Genomic DNA, 19678 nt, shown 5'->3' with positions numbered 1-19678 from the left:
TTGTTTCCCTATAGAGTAAGATCTGATAGTTTTTCTAATTGTGATGTCACCCTAAGCTAACTCATATGCAAAGCCTGTAACTTCATTAAAAGGAAAGTGCTGCATATGTAAGATGAATCACTGTGTATTATGCTCCAACCAATCATAATAATGTCCAAGGGCAACATGGAGAATGATACATGATATGCAAATTCAAGTGGTGTAGGATAAAAGCACTATTGTGTTTCCAACAGTGACAACAATTAATTGCTAGTGTGTGTGTGCTTGTATCTTAGAATCAGAAGAAGAGGTCCCTTATTTCACCTCTACCTGCTTCATCAGAAAGCTTTGTTATTCAATTGGCCAAAGCTGCCTTGGGCGCTCAGATCACTGTTACTCATCTAAGCTGTAACAGATTATAAGTCAAATTACAGTATTTCATTCTGGAAATGAACAAATAGTCTTAATTTAAATTGCAACACTGCTTTTCAATCAGCTGCTCTAGACAAATAATGAATTTTTCAAAAAGTAATTAACTGTTCACCTGATTTGCATTCCTCATTCACTTTGGACCACTTGGATTATCAAGAGTCCTTCTAATTTTGTTCTTATTATCTCTCTAACAGGGAGATTGTCATAAGGCAAACAGGAGGATTTGCCCATCATGAACCTTGCTTAGAACAAACATAACTAGCAAAATACAGAATAGAATTACATTTTGATGTGCTGCAAATTGTAAAAGAGATTGAGAGAGAGAGACAGAGAAACAGAGACAGACACTGCACACTATTTTCTTAGAAGCACAAGGAAAAAATACATATTTGCTATGTAATACTCTAGTGCTGACAGAAGCATAGCTAAAGAATCTTTGACAAAGGATACGGGGGGGGGGCAATTAAGACACAAAAAGGTAGTGCAAGTCTCATCCCAGGTAATTCAAAGTGATAGGTCAGATTAGATCGGAGAAGAAATGAGTAAGAGAAAGTATGGACTTACAATAAATCAGCCCTGCCCCAGAACCAAGATCACTACTATGGTACATGACACAGAATGGCCACTATAACAAGGAAACCATAAGGTGAAGGATGAATGTAGGTAATCATTCCACATTTTTTGCAGAAACCACTCAAACCTGTTTATCACTCAAATCTTGCACAGGTGGAGGACTAGGTTAATGCATGCTGGGGTAAAACATCTGTGTCCCCCATGTACTGGACTCCAATCCATCAGTGCAAGGCCAGAGAAGGTGGGGTGGGCTCCAGTCTAGCAACATCTGACAGTCTACAGGCTCCCTATCTCTGAATTAAAGGTAAAGGTACCCCTGCCCGTATGGGCCAGTCGTGTCCGACTCTAGGGTTGTGCGCTCATCTCACTTAAGAGGCCGGGAGCCAGCGCTGTCTGCAGACACTTCCGGGTCACGTGGCCAGCGTGACGAAGCTGCTCTGGCGAGCCGGCACCAGCGCAGCACACGGAAACGCCGTTTACCTTCCCGCTATAAAGCAGTACCTATTTATCTACTTGCACTTAGGGGTGCTTTCGAACTGCTAGTGGGCAGGAGCTGGGACCGAAAGACGGGAGCTCACCCCGCCGAGGGGATTCGAACCGCCGACCATACGATTGGCAAGTCCTAGGCACTGAGGTTTTACCCACAGCGCCACCCGCGTCCCTAGTATCTCTGAATTAGGAGTCACAAAAAGATTCATGTTAAGAAAACAGAAAATGAAGATATGATTACATGGGTCAAATAATCCACAAAATACTTGCAAAAGTACAGGAGATTTAGGAGTTGATATGAGGATGCTCAGAAAGCAGATACTGTAGACACTTTTACTGAACACAGCAAACAGCAAACATTAAACGAGCTGCTGGGATTCTGTTTGCCATGTAACATAGGATTGTTGGATGCAACACGTAGGCTTTTAAAAGAACTCTGTGGTTGCAAAAGGTTTCCCCTGCACTGGTCCTTTCTTCTCTTCCATTTACTTAAGCCAGCAGGACTCATTTTGTTCCATGACTGCCTGGGCAGAAGGCAGGGGGATAAAGCACTAATAATATATTCTGTTGAGGTTGCTGACCTGTTAGGTACATAGAATCTCCAGGCTGCAATCATAACATTCTATCATGGATCATTTGACAACTTCTGGAACGCTGGCCATTTGAATTCAAAGAATGGATTAGGCCTCCTGAACATAAAGCAGATTCTGTCCTTTGTAATGATGACCTAATCTGGTCATATGCAGAGAGAAGCACTTCCTCCATATAAGCCTAGAACAGGTTGAATGCTGGATTACTTTGATCAAGGAAACATATTATCCTGTACTTGGATTCAGAGGCCCAGTGTGCATTTAGCACCAAGCGGATTTATGACTTAGCACAAATGAGTAGGTTCTTGGAGTAAAAAATGATGGCCACTGTGCTCCTTCCTTGGTTCTGCAGCACTGCTATGGGCTAAGCCATGTCTGAACCCAGGTTTGTGGTTTGTCTCCCCCCAAAATGCACCAGGGTAAAGGATAGCTGTTCTATAATAGTCATACACTAATCTTAAACACAGTGAAAATTTTGTGAGACATACTTTGTGAATAACCAGCTGCACTAATCAGTTACATTGCCTCAGTCTCATTACCATATGGATCACAGATCAGCAAGGGTGTGTGTACAGGATCCTCAGCTTCTGAAATGTATTTCTCAAAAGTGATAAACAAGTATGAATGTTCAACTGTTTTGTTATAGGAAGAATCAACCATGATCCATTTTTCTAGATTTGAACATTTATGAATTGTCTGATTTTATAGTCTATCGGACCCATTTATTAACACTAAAATCACAGTAATCAACTGATATACATATCACTTTACAAGAACAGACAACATTAGTTATAAGACAACAGTCTTCATAACCCTAAGAATTCAGTCTGTTGTCCTTTGCTAGAGAGAGGCTAGATAACATGTAGGAAGAGAATTATAGAATTCCACTGGCTATTTTGTGTCTCATTCTACTTTGCAATCATGGTGACCATCCTCATCTTTCAATTTCTCAGTTTCAGATCAGATCAGCATGCAAGCATTACACATAAGAATGTTTCTAGTTTTAAAATGCACAACTGGATCAAGGATAACATGCACTCAGATTTTTTTTATTAAAAAAACGAAAAAACCATGAAGCCTGCAGATTAATGGCGCACATTTTAATGTGTTTTAACTTGATGTGCCTGATATGTACATTCATCATATGATAGAGATAAAACTATGTGTATTACATCCAATGAACCAATACGGCTATAGCAAAAGGAAGCAAATCAATTGTGAAACATGGAATGTCTCCTGCTGGGGGTTACAGTGGTGAGATCTATAAAAGCGCAAGAGGCACCTTTGGATAACATCTGTATTAGAATTGCAAATTGTATTTTGGGGTAATGAGTTTGCTACTCATCATTTCTAGGGCTGCTTGGGGAACTGACAAGTGCGAAAGGCAAACAAGCACTCATCACAAATGGGAGGAGAGGTGGCTTTCAGAAATCTTCCAGGGTTAAATGCATTTTGCTGGGACACCTATTCAACTTAATGCATTAAGGACACCATGGGACTCTCAATTTCCAAACATATTCTGCAACCCATTCTCACTCCACCTGCTGAGTTTGCTTCTTGTTCCCTGAAACATTTCCTCAGCTTTGAAAAAGAATGGCATTAAAATAGTAGACAAAAAATGTGATGTTGTTAATCCCAGATCGCAACATCACCATTGGCAATATAAATGGAAAATCTGGGTTCAAAGGTAAGAACTGTGTGACAGAAGAGCAATGATTATAAGACCACCTGTCTATTGCATTTATAGCCCACCTTTCCTTCAGAGCTCAAGGTGGTGTACTTGGTTTTCCCCCTCCTCATTTTATCCTAACAACAACCCTGTGAGGTAGGTTAGGCTTAGACACTATGACTGGCTGAGCAGGGATCTGAATTCCTGTCTCCAACACTAACCCATGGGTAGGCAAGCTAAGGCCTGGGGGCTGGATCTGCCCTAATCGCCTTCTCAATCCGGCCCACGGACGGTCCGGGAATCAGCGTGTTTTTATATGAGTAGAATGTGTCCTTTTATTTAAAATGCATCTCTGGGTTATTTGTGGGGCAAAGGAATTCGTTCATTCCCCCCCCCCACAAAAAATATATATAGTCCAGCCTCCCAAAAGATCTGAGGGACAGTGGACCAGCCCCCTGCTGAAAAAGTTTGCTGGCCCCTGCTCTAACCATTACACCACTAAATCACACTGACTAACCTCTACTTCTGTACATTTTCTTTCCTTTCTTTTCATGACACTTTATTTAGATGTGGTAAGAAGGTACAAAACAATGAATTTGTTTCTATTCTTCCAATAATAACAGTATTACAGAGGAAGGTCAACCACTTGCTTTATCAGGCACACCACTGGTTAATAATAGTTTATAGTGGTCAGTTTCCTCAATCATAGCTGTGTGTTCTAAGTTGGCTGAAGTTCTATGGGGTGCAGTCTTTCTCTCGCAAACACTAAGAATTTAATGCAAGGTAGCAGATCTGCTTATGCTCTCCCTTGAATTGTTATGAATAACACAAATTTTATACAGACATTTTAAATCTCAAGTGCTCTGTGTAACATGAACAGCAAAGTGCATGTACAAGATTTTGTGATTTCTTTAAATTTCATGTTTTATTGGTTATGCTTATCAGTAAGAAATGAGATCAAAGAGCTGGGGAATTGGGAAAGGTCTGCTTCACTTCCATATTGCACAAAACCACATTTTTTCAAATGCTAGCCCTGCTCTAAGGAAACCCAATGAAATGAACAGACACCAAGGCAGGATAACCTAATTGGTAAACGCATAAAACTTTTACTCTCAGGGTAGTGGGTTTGTGTCCCAAGTTGGGGAAAAAGATTCCTGCATAGCAGGGTGGGGTGGGGTGAACTAGATGACTCTCATGGTCCCTCTTCCACCTCTAAAATTCAATGATTCTATGCTATTGCTGCAACAGAGCTAACGCTGCCACCCTGCTGTAAGGTTATGCTGGCCTGTTATTAGTGTTGGCCTACACCTACAGCTTCATTCATTTTTCTCTACCTCAGTATCATTAAGGCTACACATACAGTATCATCAAAACGTATTTTACACCATATGTAGAAAAATAACGCTACCTGCAAATATTGAGCAAAAACCAGTGGTACCTCTGGTTAAGTACTTAATTTGTTCCGAAGGTCCGTTCTTAACCTGAAACTGTTCTCAACCTGAAGCACCACTTTAGCTAATGGGACCTCCCGCTGCAGCTGCGTCGCTGCTGCACGATTTCTGTTCTCATCCTGAAGCAAAGTACTATTTCTGGGTTAGCGTAGTCTGTAACCTGAAGCGTATGTAACCTGAAGCGTATGTAACCCAAGGTACCACTGTACTTGCATTTATTTTTTTGCTTTAGAGATAAGGAACATTAAGAAATCTGCTGAATCAGAACAAAGGCCTATCCAGCATCCGGTTTCAACAGTGGCCAGAGGCGTATAAGAAGTCCACGTACAGTATATGAGCTCAATAGCCATCTTCTGAAGCTCTAACCTCCAGCCCCCTGAAATCCTGTCCAGCCCTTCTTCTGGTTCCTCAGGTTTCAAAGTCTATCTTAGAAATCTTTCTTAAGGTCCAACTTTTCTCTCTTTTTCATTGAAACATTTGAATCTGAATTCCACACCAAATTCAATCTAGATAATAGGGGAATGTGTCATCAATTCCACACAAAGTCTTATTCTTCACAAAGAGCAGGGCATCCTTGGCTTAGTCACCTGCTTTGCTTTCAAGTAAGCATTTAATGTATTCTAATGCCTGCAGCTCATGCAATTTGTAATGCCACGATCTCTGTAATCCCTGTAATTAGAATAGTATAATTACGTATCTGATTGCTCCCGTCCTGGAGTCCTGACAGCTGTGATTGCTTAGATCTCCACATTACTTTTTGGGGGATTTCCCCCCTCAAACCTTTCCCACCCAGCTGAGGAAATTAGTTCTGCAGGCAGAATCCTGCTTTCTCCAAACACTGATTTGTTTAACCAACATTGGTACAAATGGCTTTGTAATTAAAGCATTTTGGTTAATGTGAGGAGTGGAATACCCATAACAAAGGCAACTGAAATTAAGCAGGCAAGAACAAACACAGAGCTTTTCCAACCATGAAGCACAATTACCAGGGGCTAAAAAGCAGTTAGTAGAGACTTAGCACCAGCTTTTCCTTTTCAAATACATTAATACCTTACAAATGATACTCTTCCATTCCACCCTAATTCTCGAGTAAAATGGAGCAAATCAGCGCAGCATTCAAAAAATAGTCATTTTATATTTCAGCACACACACACACAAAGTAGCCAGCTCTCACATTTTCCAACTTGTTTAGTTCTGAACTAAGTGTACATATGCAATACAGCTGTCTTTGCTTTCTGTAGTACAGCTTCAAAACACTGTCATGGCTAAATGGTTACTAGAACCGCAATCTCTAGGGTCTTAGTCCAACACTGTAACCTCTACAGCACACTGGCACTTTTTGTGATCCATGTGACATTCCTGGCCGCCTTGAAAAGTTCAGATTGAATCTGAGCCTTGCAAATATCTGTTTTAGTTTGTTTGCCTTTCCTGCTCATACTGTAATTCTTTTTACAAAGGCATCCTATTTAAAGGCTATTGCTTCTGGAGCTAAATTAGATGACATATACAAGCAACCATTTCATCAGAAGGACTGCAAGTCCTCTCCATAAACTCTGTTGAAACACCAGCTCCATCAGGCTCCCTGCTAAAGTGTCATCAATCTGCAGCCATTCCATCAGACTATAGCAAAGGGAGAGTTAAGACTGCAGGACCCATAGACTTTGAGGGAATACCAGAAACCTTTGGCTCCTACCCTGCAATTCATTCCATTCCCACTGATCATAAAAAGAACTTGTTAAAATACCTAGTGCCTAAATATGCTCTTTTCCTCCCTCCCAACCCAGTTTATGTATTTTAGATTGCAAATTTCATGGAATTGACTATCTTACCATTGGCATTTGTAAGCAACTCTAGAACTTTTTGGCTGAAGAACAGGGCAAAAACGCTTTGAAGGAATGGATGATTACCAAGAGTTCAGATGTTCCCATTCCTTTGGATTTGCAGTATTATCCCTTCTTACATGTTTTTCCTGAAACTTGTTCCTGGAATTAGTCAATTGCACTGACTTAAATATAGTAAGGATTTGATTCCTCCTTCACTATGAGAGCCTCCATTTGTTACGCCACTTCCTCAGAGGGATGTTAGCAGCTAAACTTTGTCATGATAGGCCATTTGAATAGCTACAGCTTTTCTAAAGGCTTAAGCTACATACAATTTGTCATGATATAATTGTGCCTACTTTTAAAGCGTCTATAACCAACAAACACAACTAGCCGTGATGGCTATCCTCTGCCTCCCCTGTTGGAGGGAGCAGTGCTTCTGAAAAGCACTTGCTGGAAGCCACAGACTCACAAATGTGTTTCACAAGGACCCCTTCCTTCCCTCTGCCCCAATACCTGAGGGTCATCACGTCTCTCCAGGGATTTGGCCAGAACCAAGTATATGTTGGGGAAAGGCTCCCTCGCTGCAAAGAAAATGGAGCAATCAGCACGCGCCTGGCTCCCAGCCATGCTAGCAGCAGTCTGGCACATGAGGGTGGGAGACATGGGAAGGAAGCATTCTGATAGTATAGGGCACTCAATTGGCATTTCTACCTACCTGAACTCTGAGCCTTTCCGTCCTTGTTCTGGCATGCCTCTCTCCTAAGGAAGATGCAAGCTCTTGGTGGAAGCCACTGGTGGGGTGAGCATTCCTATGATTCCCAAATGTTTCAGAAGCATCTTTTTGTTCCTTTAGCTGCTTGATATAATCATAATATGGCATGGTTGGAAGGGATCCCAAGGGTCATCTAGTCCAACCCCCGGCAATGCAAGGATCCTGCCCAGAGCCAGCCCTGGCTGGGTTCCAAACTCCAGCCTTCTGGTTACCATTGCAATTCTGCATGGTGTGGAGTGGGGGTCACCAACCTACGGCCCGGGGGCCAGTTAAGGCCCAAGGGACGCCTTTATCCGGCCCGCGGCGCCCCCTGCTGCTGCCCACGGCCACCCGCTCTTAGCTGCGCAGCACAGCACGGGGACATTTTCTAGTGCACATCCGGGTCGGATGAGGCCAGTGCGCATGTGCACAAGCTATTTCCGGTGCTCCTCCAACCCGGAAGTGCACCAGAAATAGCGTGTGCGCGTGTGTACGGGCGCACGCTCCCCTGCCCTCCGTGCGATCGTTGCTCGAGAAACCAGCCCGAGGCAAGGAAAGCTTGGAGACCGCTGGTGTGGAGAAAAGGTAGAGAGAAATGTGTCGCTTACACTCTCATAACACGGATATGAGATCCACACTATGCATACCTTTCAATAACTAAAGTATAAAGGGCTGTTACATGGAGGGTGGAGCAAGCTTGTTTTCTCCTGTTCCAGAGGCCTTTAGGCCCTGAAGCAGTGACTCTCCTTCCTTTAAGGTTTTTAAGCAGTGCTTGGATGTCCATCGGCCATGAATCATCTAGTTGACCCTCGGGGTCCTTTTCTAACTCTACAATTCTATGATGGTATGTTTTAAAGAGCATCCAAGGCATCTGTAAAGCACATGACTTCCCCCAAAATGATTTGTGCCATTGTGGCTTCCCTCTCAGACCTACAATTCCCAGAATCTCGAACAAACTACAATTCCCAGGATCATCTGGAAGAAGACATCTGGTTTTTAAAACAGGGATGGAGAACCTGCAGTAACAGTATGGTTACAGGGAGCAGTGTGTATAAAATATTGAACGTAATAATAACTCTATTACATTGTATTACAAGGTAATTGTATCAGAATTATTATGGGAATGTTAAGGAGGGAGGGGGGAAAGAGAGATTGTGGAATCCTGGTGGTGAGTGATGATTGGATGAGGATTTGAAAGGGAGTTTGAATGCGAGTCAGTTGAGAGTCAGTTGAGAGCAATGGGTTCTGGAGTGGGTGGTTGGGCAACTAACTATTCAGTTTAGGATCAGTAGTCTAGTCGTCATTTTTGTAATAAAGCAGCATGTAAGATAAAGAGAATTTGGGGGCATAAGCTCAGGTACACACATCATCCTACAATCATTTAGTGAATCATCCATACAGGCTCCTTTAGCGAGGGTGCAGTACCTAGGATCTGGACGAAACATTGATATTTTTCACTCTTTTCTAATTTCATAGGTTTATGTTCTGATTCTAATGATGTAATAGGGGTGGGGCTCTATAAATACTGGGAACTGCCACATACTCCTTTTCTTCTTTAAAAAAATTATAATTTCCCCTTGTTTTCAAAAGCACATGCATTGTCTCTTTCTTCAGGTTCTTCAGTTACATTTGTTGTGAGACACTGGTGTTATATACTGGGAAGAAAAGAGGGGACCAGCATTCAGATTTAAGAGGCATTTCTGCACCTGGAGGACATGCTGCCATCTTCATGCAAAGAGCAAATGTGGCCTTCAATGATTGTGAATTGCTACTTGCCATCTTGTGCAACAAAATCATTTATAAAGAACTCTAGTGCCAGCAACAAGAAAACTGACTGATATGTTATATTATGTTATAATATAGCAATCATGACATCATCACAAGAATTGCTAAAATGTGAATCAGATGTTAAACTGGGCCTTCCAGACAACCCAATGAACATTTTCACTTGTTTGGTTCATGCAAGTAGTCAACTCTTTCAGCAAACTAGTCTCTTACCCTAGAGGTTTTCTCTTTCCCCTCAGTTCCTATTTCTCTCAAGTACCAGGGCAAACAACTTAAAGAATATATTATCCCCAGTGGTGATACTGAACACATGCCTGGTGGTGCACCACTGCCAAGAGCAGACCTCTTTAAATATAATTTCCACCCCAAAAACAGCCACAGTAACATTTATTGGGCCCTTTAGAATGGGGCTACCTTCCTGGAAGTTCTGGGTCCACAGCTGGGCTTGTTTTTCTTGTTGTTTTGCTTCAATGCTAACTAAAGGGAAGGAATAAGAAATAGAAAATGAGTAAGAGCTGTAGTGAATTCAAAAGATTTTGATCAATGGTAGTTTTCAGGTACCAACATCTTTAGCAGAACTGCCCACATTTTCAGATATTTGTTTGCAATCATTGAGACCATAAACTTGCTTCTGCAAAGGGTACTAAATTGTGCATCACAGAATATGTCTATGAATATTATTGGGACAAAAGTGCAGACACATAGCTCAACAAAGAAAAAGGGAGACAGAATGTAAGATTAGAGAGGTACACAGAAAGTATCCGTTTTCAGGAAGAAATGTATTGTGTTTTAATGGATATTAGGATTCTAACGAAAGTTATTGATTAGTAATAAAGTAAAAAGGAAAATATTTGATAATTTACTAGATGAAAATGGGAATTAGCCCCAAAGATTCACAGTAGTGTTTTAACTATGGTACTATTTTGTTCCACATCATGTACTGAATAATTGCTCCCTAGACCTATGGAGATATTCCTTAGTTCAGAGCAGTATCTATTTCTTCTTCTTTGCTATTAGAGGTGAGAAAGACCTGCAGTGATAGATTAGGCAGGTCTTCCCGTGGGCTACTCTTTGATGGTTTCAGTTAAAAAGGACTTCTGACATTCTTTAACTACACAAGGGAAAAGGGCAGTTTTATGCCCAGACAATGCAACTCCTAAGGGAATCAAGACTAAAGTTAACTGCTTCATGATGGCCTGATCTGCTCAAGGAGCTCCCACTGGCTCTTCAAGCTACAAAATTGAAGAGGTTAGTCAGTTGTGCCCTGCACAGAGGAGCAGCAAAAATACCATTGGAGATAATTCTCTGCATAAATGATCTAAGCAGAGAGGGACAGCACCTGATCCCCCAAACCCCCATTGCTGGATCATTGTTGCTGCCCATAACCCTTAGCAAGTTCCCAAGAGAAAGGAGATGTATCAGCTTGGGCTGCTCACTCTTTTAAACTCCCTGTTCATTAACTCCACCCAACCTCATTAATCAAAGCTGGAATAAAATGAGCCCTAGAGAATGCAGAGTTTCCCCCTCTGTTTCCAAGCTGCTTTAATTACATTCTCAGTGGGAGGGTTTCTTACACACACAGGCTCACTACTGGCCCACTGCCTTACAGGGATTTGGAGACACTGGCCACAGAGCCTCAGGTCATGACCTGGCCAGAGTAAAATAGACATCTTGACCTCTTTTTTGTGTCCACTTGACAAGTACATGTGCGTTTTCATAGCTCTGAAGTACCCAAGATGACAGAGAAAAGAGAGTCAATTGGTTGTTTCATCTATTCTCATTCAGTGCATTTTGGAGACCTCACTTCAGTACAAAGCGGCAGAACCCAATGGCAACCCAACAAAGCCAGATGGTACCAATTCATTTTTGACAACAGCTATTATATCAGCCCTGACTGCTGAGGTCTGTATTAACACAAACACAATTAATGATATGCAATTACTGCTTTTCCAGATTGCAAGGAGTCACTAATAGGAATAGATGCTTATTTATTTGTGGTAAGGGGTGTTAAAAGTGACGGATAACCTCTGTTCAACTTAAGGCAGAGGTGGGGAACCTGCGGCCCTGCAAATGTTGTAGGACTCAAGCTCCCATCAGTCCAAGGCAGCAAGGCCAATGGTCAGAAATGATGGGATTGTAGTCCAACTACATATGCTGCAGAGTCATAGGTTCCCACCACTAAGTTAAAGAGTGTGCAAGCTCTTGAGATTCATAATCTTCTCCAGACTAAACTGTCTGAAATTCTAAATTTGAACTTGAATAAAGTTCAAAACTATGTAAGGTCACACACCCACACCATACATTTAAAGCACATGGATTATCCCATATAATCCTGGGAATTGCAATTAAAGGGGCTGAGAACTGTAGCTCTGTAAGGGGTACACTACAGTTCCCAGGATTCTTTTACAAAAGTCATGTGCTTTAAATGTATGGTGTAGATGTGATGTAAGAATTTTACATTTTCTGAAACTAGGATGGTAACTATGTTTTATAGCAACTTAGTACATTCTTCAAATGTGGTCATGGAAATCTTCTTCAGTCCAATAAATGTGGCGGGGATTTCCACCAGAAAGAAAATTACACAGAAAATTTTTTATGTTACTCTTTTGTATTTATGTAATATTTTCTAAATATACTGTTGGGCCTCAGGAGTCTGCTCCAGGTGTTTGGTGCAAAGATACAGGTAAGCTGATTTTCAGCACAGGAGGGATATGGTCAGGACCAGTTCAAAAGTACACAAATCAGGACCCAAGGAGCCATCTGCACTGCTATTCCCACTGGCCTGGAAAATTGCTCAGACTAAAAAGCAGCTTCTGAGGCCCAAGTTTTGTAATAAATGGCTGTTCCAAATTAGTCTACTGTATTCAGGCTGACGGGTACTGCAGCCTAGATGGTGCCCTTGATCCCCCATATTTGGCAAGGCACCAGTGGTAATATAATAATAATAATAATAATAATAATAATAATAATAATTTTTATTTATACCCCGCCCTCCCCAGCCAAGGCCGGGCTCAGGGCAGCTAACAAGCAATAATAAAAACAAATTGAATGATTACAACTTAAAAGCAAAATTAAAATACAACATTAAAATATTGAAACATAAAAATATTAAAATGTAGCCTCATCGCAGGAGGAGAAAGGAAAAGAAAAAAGAAAGAGAGGGAGGGAATCAAATTGGCTCCAAACCAAAGGCCAGGCGGAACAACTCTGTCTTACAGGCGCTGCGGAAAGAAATCAGATCCTGCAGGGCCCTGGTCTCATGAGGCAGAGCGTTCCACCAGGCCGGAGCCAGAGTTGAAAAGGCCCTGGCTCTGGTTGAAGCTAATCTAACTTCTTTAGGGCCCAGGACCACCAGGGTGTTGCTATTTATGGGCCTTGAGGCTCTCCGTGGGGCATACTGGGAGAGGCGATCCCGTAGGTACAAGGGTCCTAGGCCGTGAAGGGCTTTAAAGGTCAAAAGCAGCACCTTAAATCTGACCTTGTACTCCACCGGGAGCCAGTGCAGCTGGAAAAGCACTGGGTGAATATGCTCCCATGGCAGAGACCCCGTGAGGAGCCTCGCTGCAGCATTCTGCACCCGCTGAAGTTTCTGGGACAGCTTCAAGGGCAGTCCCGCGTAGAGCGAATTACAGTAGTCAAGCCTGGAGGTGACCGTCGCATGGATCACTGTGGCCAGGTCAGGGCAGGAAAGGAAAGGTAAGGGACCAACTGGTACAGGACATCAAGACACCAGAGCCTGGTTTATGAATGCACCCCTTCCCTTCCCTTACAATAAATACATTTGTTCCATAGGCTCTGGCAAGACATTCTACAACCATGAAGTGGTATGAAGGAAATAGTTTCCTAAATTTCATGGATTATGCACCAAGCTGCTCTCCAGGCTCAAAACCAGAAGGGATTTGAGGTGTGAGAAGAGAGCAGTTCAAGAATTACTTTGGGCCAAACTACACGTGATGTGAGAAATCAGTGTTTAGGTGCCTAACAGTTTTTTAAAAAACTTAAAAGCAACCATATGAACAAACTGGATTAAGGTAGTGGTGCTGTCAATCTGTGCTATTTTTTTAATTACACACTCCACAGGGAAGAAAATATACCTTTGTTGTTTCTGTCTTTTTTACCCAGCAAGACCATTATAGCAATCTCAAAGGGTGATATTGGGCAATATATTTTTATTTATTACTTACTTGGAGAAATAAGTAAGGGAGGCAAAGACTACACATTCTCAGTCCTGTGGCCCCAAGCCATACCCAGTTACTTTTAAGCTTTGCTTTTTTAAAAAAAAGTATTTGGAGGTCTGAAAATAGATATCCCACATCATGCGTACTTTGGCCCCAGCTTGCTGTAAATCAGTAGTAAAAATCAGATAAACCCTCACAAAATGTGTGGGCCTTCCCTCCACCACTCTCTGAAAAAAGGAAGGAAACTTAATTTGAGGTCCCCCTTGGCCTATGCTGCATTCAGATATTTCACTTCTGAATGCTTTAAACTAGAAAGGGCAAGAAAGAGAAGCTAAGAGCTGCTAGCTTCTATTTTTATATAGCACTACTTTGAATTTCTCAATAAATCTTCTTTTCACAGGGTTTCCCTGGCAGTGGACAAGGTAGGCACAAGGTTACCAGAAGCAGAAAAATATGCAATCAAATGCATACAAATCCCTCATTGAGGGGATCAATAGGCCAGCAGGCAGGTGGGCACGCAGCCAAGCTAGCTCTCCTTCAGAAAAGAGCAAAATAGCAGAAAATACTGTTTTAGGCTGCAATCCTATACACACTTACTTGGAAGTAAGCGCTACTGAACTCAATGAAACTTACTTGTGGGCAGACATGTATTGGATTGCACTGTATCTTTCAAAATGAGCTGCTCCCAGATTTCTTCTATTTTCTTGAGAAGTGGGTTAAAGCTATAAATGGTAAGTAGGAACTGAGGAAGGCTGCAGTCCTCCCTGTCTGCAAACTCCATATACTGCAACAAATTAGCACTGCGGTCAAAGGATGCCTGCATTTCAGAGCAATTACTATGCAAGATTGTAGCTGTTCTGTCTCAGGTGTAAAAAGTTAAAATTTGCAAATACTTCTCCATCCCCTGGCCAGTTATATTTCTGATTTTGAAACTTCTTATTTTTATGAAGACATTCTGAGCATATGATCTGTTCCATGCATTCCTACATCCAAATGTAGATCAGTAGGAGGAATTGTCTGCATGATTTGATTAGAAAGGGAGATGGGATTTGCATAAATAAATAAATAAATAAATATCCCCCCTCCCCTTTCAAGGTACCCAGCCACGACCTCTTTCAAAATACTCTATTGCATTCCGCCTGCCCAGTTTAGTTTTATGTCCCTTTCCCTACCCCTCAACATCTCTACACTGGTACAAAATCACCTTGCTTGCTTTCAGAGAATATATTAATCAGAGATTCTCCATTTCTCACCGAACCTGCCTCAACAATTCTTAGTTCTCAGGAGTAATCTTCTGCCATCTCCTTCTACCAGCAATTATAAAGATCTGATCACAAGCTAAAGTGATCATAATTTGCATTGGGGTAATACATTTAAGTGCTTACCATATTTTGTTACATATAAGTAAACTTTTGTTTGTCAAGCACAGGCAAGGTTTTCTAGATTCATTTGAGATTTTGCACTGATCTAAGAAATGGTGAGAGAGAAATATGGCAAAACCTTAGGAAGTTTCAGAGGGACACAGTTCAATGCATGAAAAACTGAGAAAATGTAAAGTTTTTCTACAGAACACTTCTGTTGTAGGAATGGCAGTGTCAGTGTGTGTTTGGCTCATCACAGTCCACCCAGCTCCAATATTATCATTATTACTACAGAGATCTTTTGTTACAGACACCACAGATCCCCTCATTACAATAACCCCCCACACATCAAGCTAATGAGAGGCTATGTAATAGGAAAGCTGTGTGTGGCACCCTGCATGCCCATGTGTGTGTTCTGGGATGTGAAAGAGAATTACTCCACTATCTATAGCCCGCTTAGCACCTGCTCTTCTGTCCGTTGGGGCAGGCTGGCCTAAGGTGTTACTGAGACCTCTGGGAGAAGGCTCAGCTGGGGCTGCAGTTGGTAAAAGGGTCTGCAGAGAAGAGAAGCAAGAACCAGAATCTGTTACACTTAAGTATGACAACAGAGAACGATAAATTTGAAACAGATGCTCTTCAAATGAGCTGTCTGCCAACAAAGTGATTGCTGAGAGACTCTGGCCTCCACCAGGAGGAAGTCTCTGAGAGTCTATCCAAGTTTAACATAAGTTTATTATTATACAAACTATTCAAGTTGCAATCTGGACAGTTCTTTCCCTATTCTCTCCCAGAGGACCATAGACATGGCAATTAAAAACAAGGAAAAAGCCTTCCAGGGAAAACCTTGGAATAGATCATATGACACCTAAATGGGAGCACTGCTTAACTTGATCTATCAGCCAGTTCAATACTGTTTTATTATAAAGAACTGTTTCTGTGTTGCCCAAGTTTGAAACACACAATCATAGTACTATTTGTTAGACCAGGAACTTGCTGAGCTCAAAAATATTTTAGAAATTGAGACTGTTTATACCTCTAACCAGTCCTTCCTTACCAACCACTGTTCTAAACCCACAAACACGATCCCTTCTCCCCACTACCCAAAAACCTTTTGCAGTTCCTGGCAGCACTCTGCCCCTCAATTTGCAACACAGATTCTGTCTTTCAGAATCTGCAGAATGCCTTCATAACCACAATGATAGGAGGAGGATATGTGAGGCACTGAAAGGAAGGATAATTGCTGGCAAAATCCAGTGAGCCTGCTTCAGCAGGAGCAGAGCTATGAAAAAATATGGTACCTGCTGACCACAAGTTAATGAGGTTCTTCTGTCATGAATAAAGGAGAAAGTGATGGGGAGAATACAGTCATACCTCATGTTACATCCGCTTCATGTTACATTCTTTCAGGTTACATCCCGCGGTGACCCGGAAGTACCGGAGAGGGTTACTTCCAGGTTTCGCCACTCGCACATGCGCAGAAGCACAAAATGACATCATGCACATGCACAGAAGTGGCAAATTGCAACCCGCGTGTGTACAGACGCGCCACTGCGAGTTGTGCTCTTTTCATGTTGCGAGCGGGCCTCCAGAACGGATCCCGTTCGCAACCAGAGGTACCACTGTAATAAGGAAGTGGGAGCAACTGATGAGGCAGTATAGAAAGAAGCAATATGGGGTTCCCGGCTATGTCACGAGTCAATGGTGATTGCCGCCCGCTGCCCTCTGCAGACAGTGGGGAGGTTCAGGCAGGTTATGAGGCAAAAATCCTGGAAATGTTCTCCAGTGGGGTCTGGGGAGCTCACTGCATCCCACTGTGCTGCTCAAGCCTGTGTCTGCAAACTTGAAAGGCAGAAAAGGTGCAACCTGTGAGTGTGTCCCTACCATGGATGAGCCTCCATCTCTGGCATGATTTATGGTTGGTTCCTCCTTAATCTGGAATATTGGCGTTAATCAAGAGGCACTTCTAGACCAACATATGACAATGGGCTGCAATTAATCAGCTGCCGAAAGGACTAGGTTTTGCCCTTTGACAGTATTTGAATCTTTTTTTCTGAAGCTTGAGAATCCTTACAACAGCTGGGAAAGGAAGAGGGAGGACAAAGGTGCTTGGTGCTTTCATATGGTTTTCAAATGGCCTACTTTTTTCTTGTCCTCCCCTGTAAAATGAAAGAGACTTGTGTAGCTGTGGCTGTTAACGTGGAAAAGAGGCGGCTTTTGATTTATGCTCAACAAGGAATTTAACAAGCTTTTATTATGCCCTTCCCCCTCGACCGAGGTTGAATGGACTTTATTTAAAATTATCTTTGGATTGGATCACGAGTGTGAGGGAACAATACAGAGCAAGAAGAATGAACAGCTCCCGAATAGATCTGGCAAGAGGCTGAATTTGAGAAAAGATTTTGTTTTTAACTGTGTGCTGAGGATAAACTCCAGAGTGGAATTTTAATGGCAGAGACTGGGCATGTACTCTGTGAGTTATTTATGGCTGCAGCTTATACGCTAGTTGGTAAAGAGTGGAAGGAATGGAATGTGACCTTGTCCCATCCAGATAACTACTGCAAAGAACTCAACAATGGAAGATAGTAATTAATGCTCCCAGCACACCAGGTCTGAAAAAACAATGTATATAAAGGACTACACACGTGAAATGGATTTTATATTTATAAGATGTAATAGAGGTGCTGTTTGTAAGGAGGAAAAAAATGTGGTCAGCTGCAAGAATGGACTAACGGCAAGTGAAGGTGTCAATTGGACATTAATTAAGAGATGATGCGGCTACCAGAGGAAATGATCGACATATGTTTGCGATAGGAGTGGGAAACCTGATTTTAAGAAATTGTATCAAAGTAATTTGGTTTGATTTGTAATAATTTGGAAAATTACATACTGAAATATGTAAATGTTAACAACTTTTGAGATGAGCTGCACTCAAGATGAGCAGCACTGCCATGTGGGAACTAAACCCTACCAAAATCACATCCATAATCACTAAAAGGAGTTATTATCTTGCTCACTGTAACTCTGGATTTTTGCCAGAAGTGCTTGCAACAGATTTTGTCATCAACATCCTTCACAGAAGGCAGATAATAGGCCCCTGTGATGGCCTGGGAATCTGATTCAGAAGCTGAACCTGAGGAATCCCAGCCTGCACAGGAGTCCCCGCCTCCAGGGCCGGCTGAGCCGGGGCAGGGGCTTGAATCTGAAGGGCCTGCACCTGTGCCGGGTCTTCAGGAGCAGACACCAGATGTATCCACTCTGGCTCTGGAGGTGACTGAGGACCCATTGCCTGCAGGTGCGCCTCTCCCAGCCCTGTCAGGGGAAGGTGAAGCTACCCCTGGGTCCAGTAACCCTCCAGCCTCTCCTGAGCTGCAGAGGCTCAGGGCCGAGAGGCGGAGGGAACTAAGTTCTCTCAGGAGGAGTGCTCGCCTTAAGGCCAGGAGAGGCGGGTCACCTGTGGGCCGGGACCGCCCCTGGCCTCAGAGGAGATAAAGGCCAGTCAGCCCAGTCCCAGGTTGCGGGAGCAACATCGTTGGAAACCTGTTTCTGCCAGCACCCAGACCTGTTCTTCCGGAGTTCCTGACCACTCCTGGCTTCTTGCTTTGGACCCCGCTTCGCCCTTGGTGGACAGTCTCCAGACCCTCGACCCAGGACCGGACTCTGACCACGCCTCTCAGTAACTCCCCCCGGGTCCAGCACAGCCCCCAGTACCTGATAAGCCAACTAATATCTCTTGATCAAGAAATTTTGAGTAGGACCTCTCACTAAATTACCAATTTGAAAAGGTTAAGTCTCAAGCCTGCCACCCTTCTGTCCCTAAAAAACAAGTTTTCTTAAATTAATACATTAGATCCTGCTTTGCCCTTCAGGTATCGTCTGTCATGATATGTCTTCCCTGCTCATACTCTCTGTGGCACACTAATATGTAGTATTTTATTTATTAAAATGTTTTTTAATCCTCCCTCTCATTTAATTTATTAAATTTATGCTCAATCCTTACTCCCAAAGGTGCTGAGAGTAGCAAACAAACAATAAAACAATAAAAACATTTTAAAAACCATTCCAGTAAAGATAGAGACAACCAGAAGTTCTCAAGATGGCCAACAACTATATATATATATATATATATATATATATATACACACACACACACACACACACACACATACACATCTCACGAAAAAGAGACAAACCAATAAAATATTAAACTAAGTTCAATCAATCATCATTAAAAGCTACAGAAAATATACTATTGCAACTGAGAACACAGGAGCACTCTGGGCATCTAATCCCTGTGTTAGGAGTGCTTACAGGAGCCAGGCCCTGTGACTGGTAGGGCTTCGCAGGACTGGGGCTTTCCTAAGTTTGTTCTGAAGAGGCAAGGCGCGGCCGCACAGGTGAGGCCAATTGGTAACTCACAGCACCTGGTGGCAAGAGCCGGGAAGGGATATAAGGTCAGCATTTCCCTTTGGCTCTTTGCCACAGCAACACGCTTCCTGCCTTGCTGTGTTTGGCTTCTTGTCTCCTTGCTTCCTGATCCTTGGACACTTGGCTCCAGGTTTCCTGACCCTCAGACCCTTGGCTTCTTGACTCCCGGCTC

General features: G+C 42.6%; 1 protein-coding gene across 8 annotated transcripts in view; it reads right to left on the bottom strand.

Annotated features, from left to right (window-relative positions):
- The window catches only part of LOC308463861 (uncharacterized protein), a 74089-nt gene that overhangs the window by 46291 nt on the left and 8120 nt on the right, over positions 1 to 19678 (bottom strand). For 4 of the 8 annotated variants that reach the window (XR_013979738.1, XR_013979739.1, XR_013979740.1 and 1 more), the window contains exons 2-4: positions 9957 to 10015; positions 7722 to 7862; positions 7520 to 7587 (exon numbers count right to left, since the gene is read on the bottom strand). Coding sequence is in view for 1 of the 8 variants with exons in the window: in XM_080982676.1 (XP_080838802.1) it covers positions 7520 to 7587; positions 7722 to 7862; positions 9957 to 10015 (268 nt within the window). In the remaining 7 variants the exon portion in view is untranslated. Of the gene's footprint in view, positions 1 to 7012; positions 7166 to 7519; positions 7588 to 7721; positions 7863 to 9956; positions 10016 to 19678 lie in introns of all 8 variants that reach the window. The other 4 variants (XR_013979743.1, XR_013979744.1, XR_013979741.1 and 1 more) reach the window with 4 other exon arrangements.

This window comes from Podarcis pityusensis (assembly GCF_964106645.2).
Source record: "Podarcis pityusensis genome assembly, chromosome: 15".
In the NCBI taxonomy this organism is placed as follows: Eukaryota; Metazoa; Chordata; class Lepidosauria; order Squamata; family Lacertidae; genus Podarcis; species Podarcis pityusensis.
The sequence above is the reverse complement of the archived record's forward strand: the minus strand, read 5'-3'. Positions and strand labels throughout refer to the sequence as shown.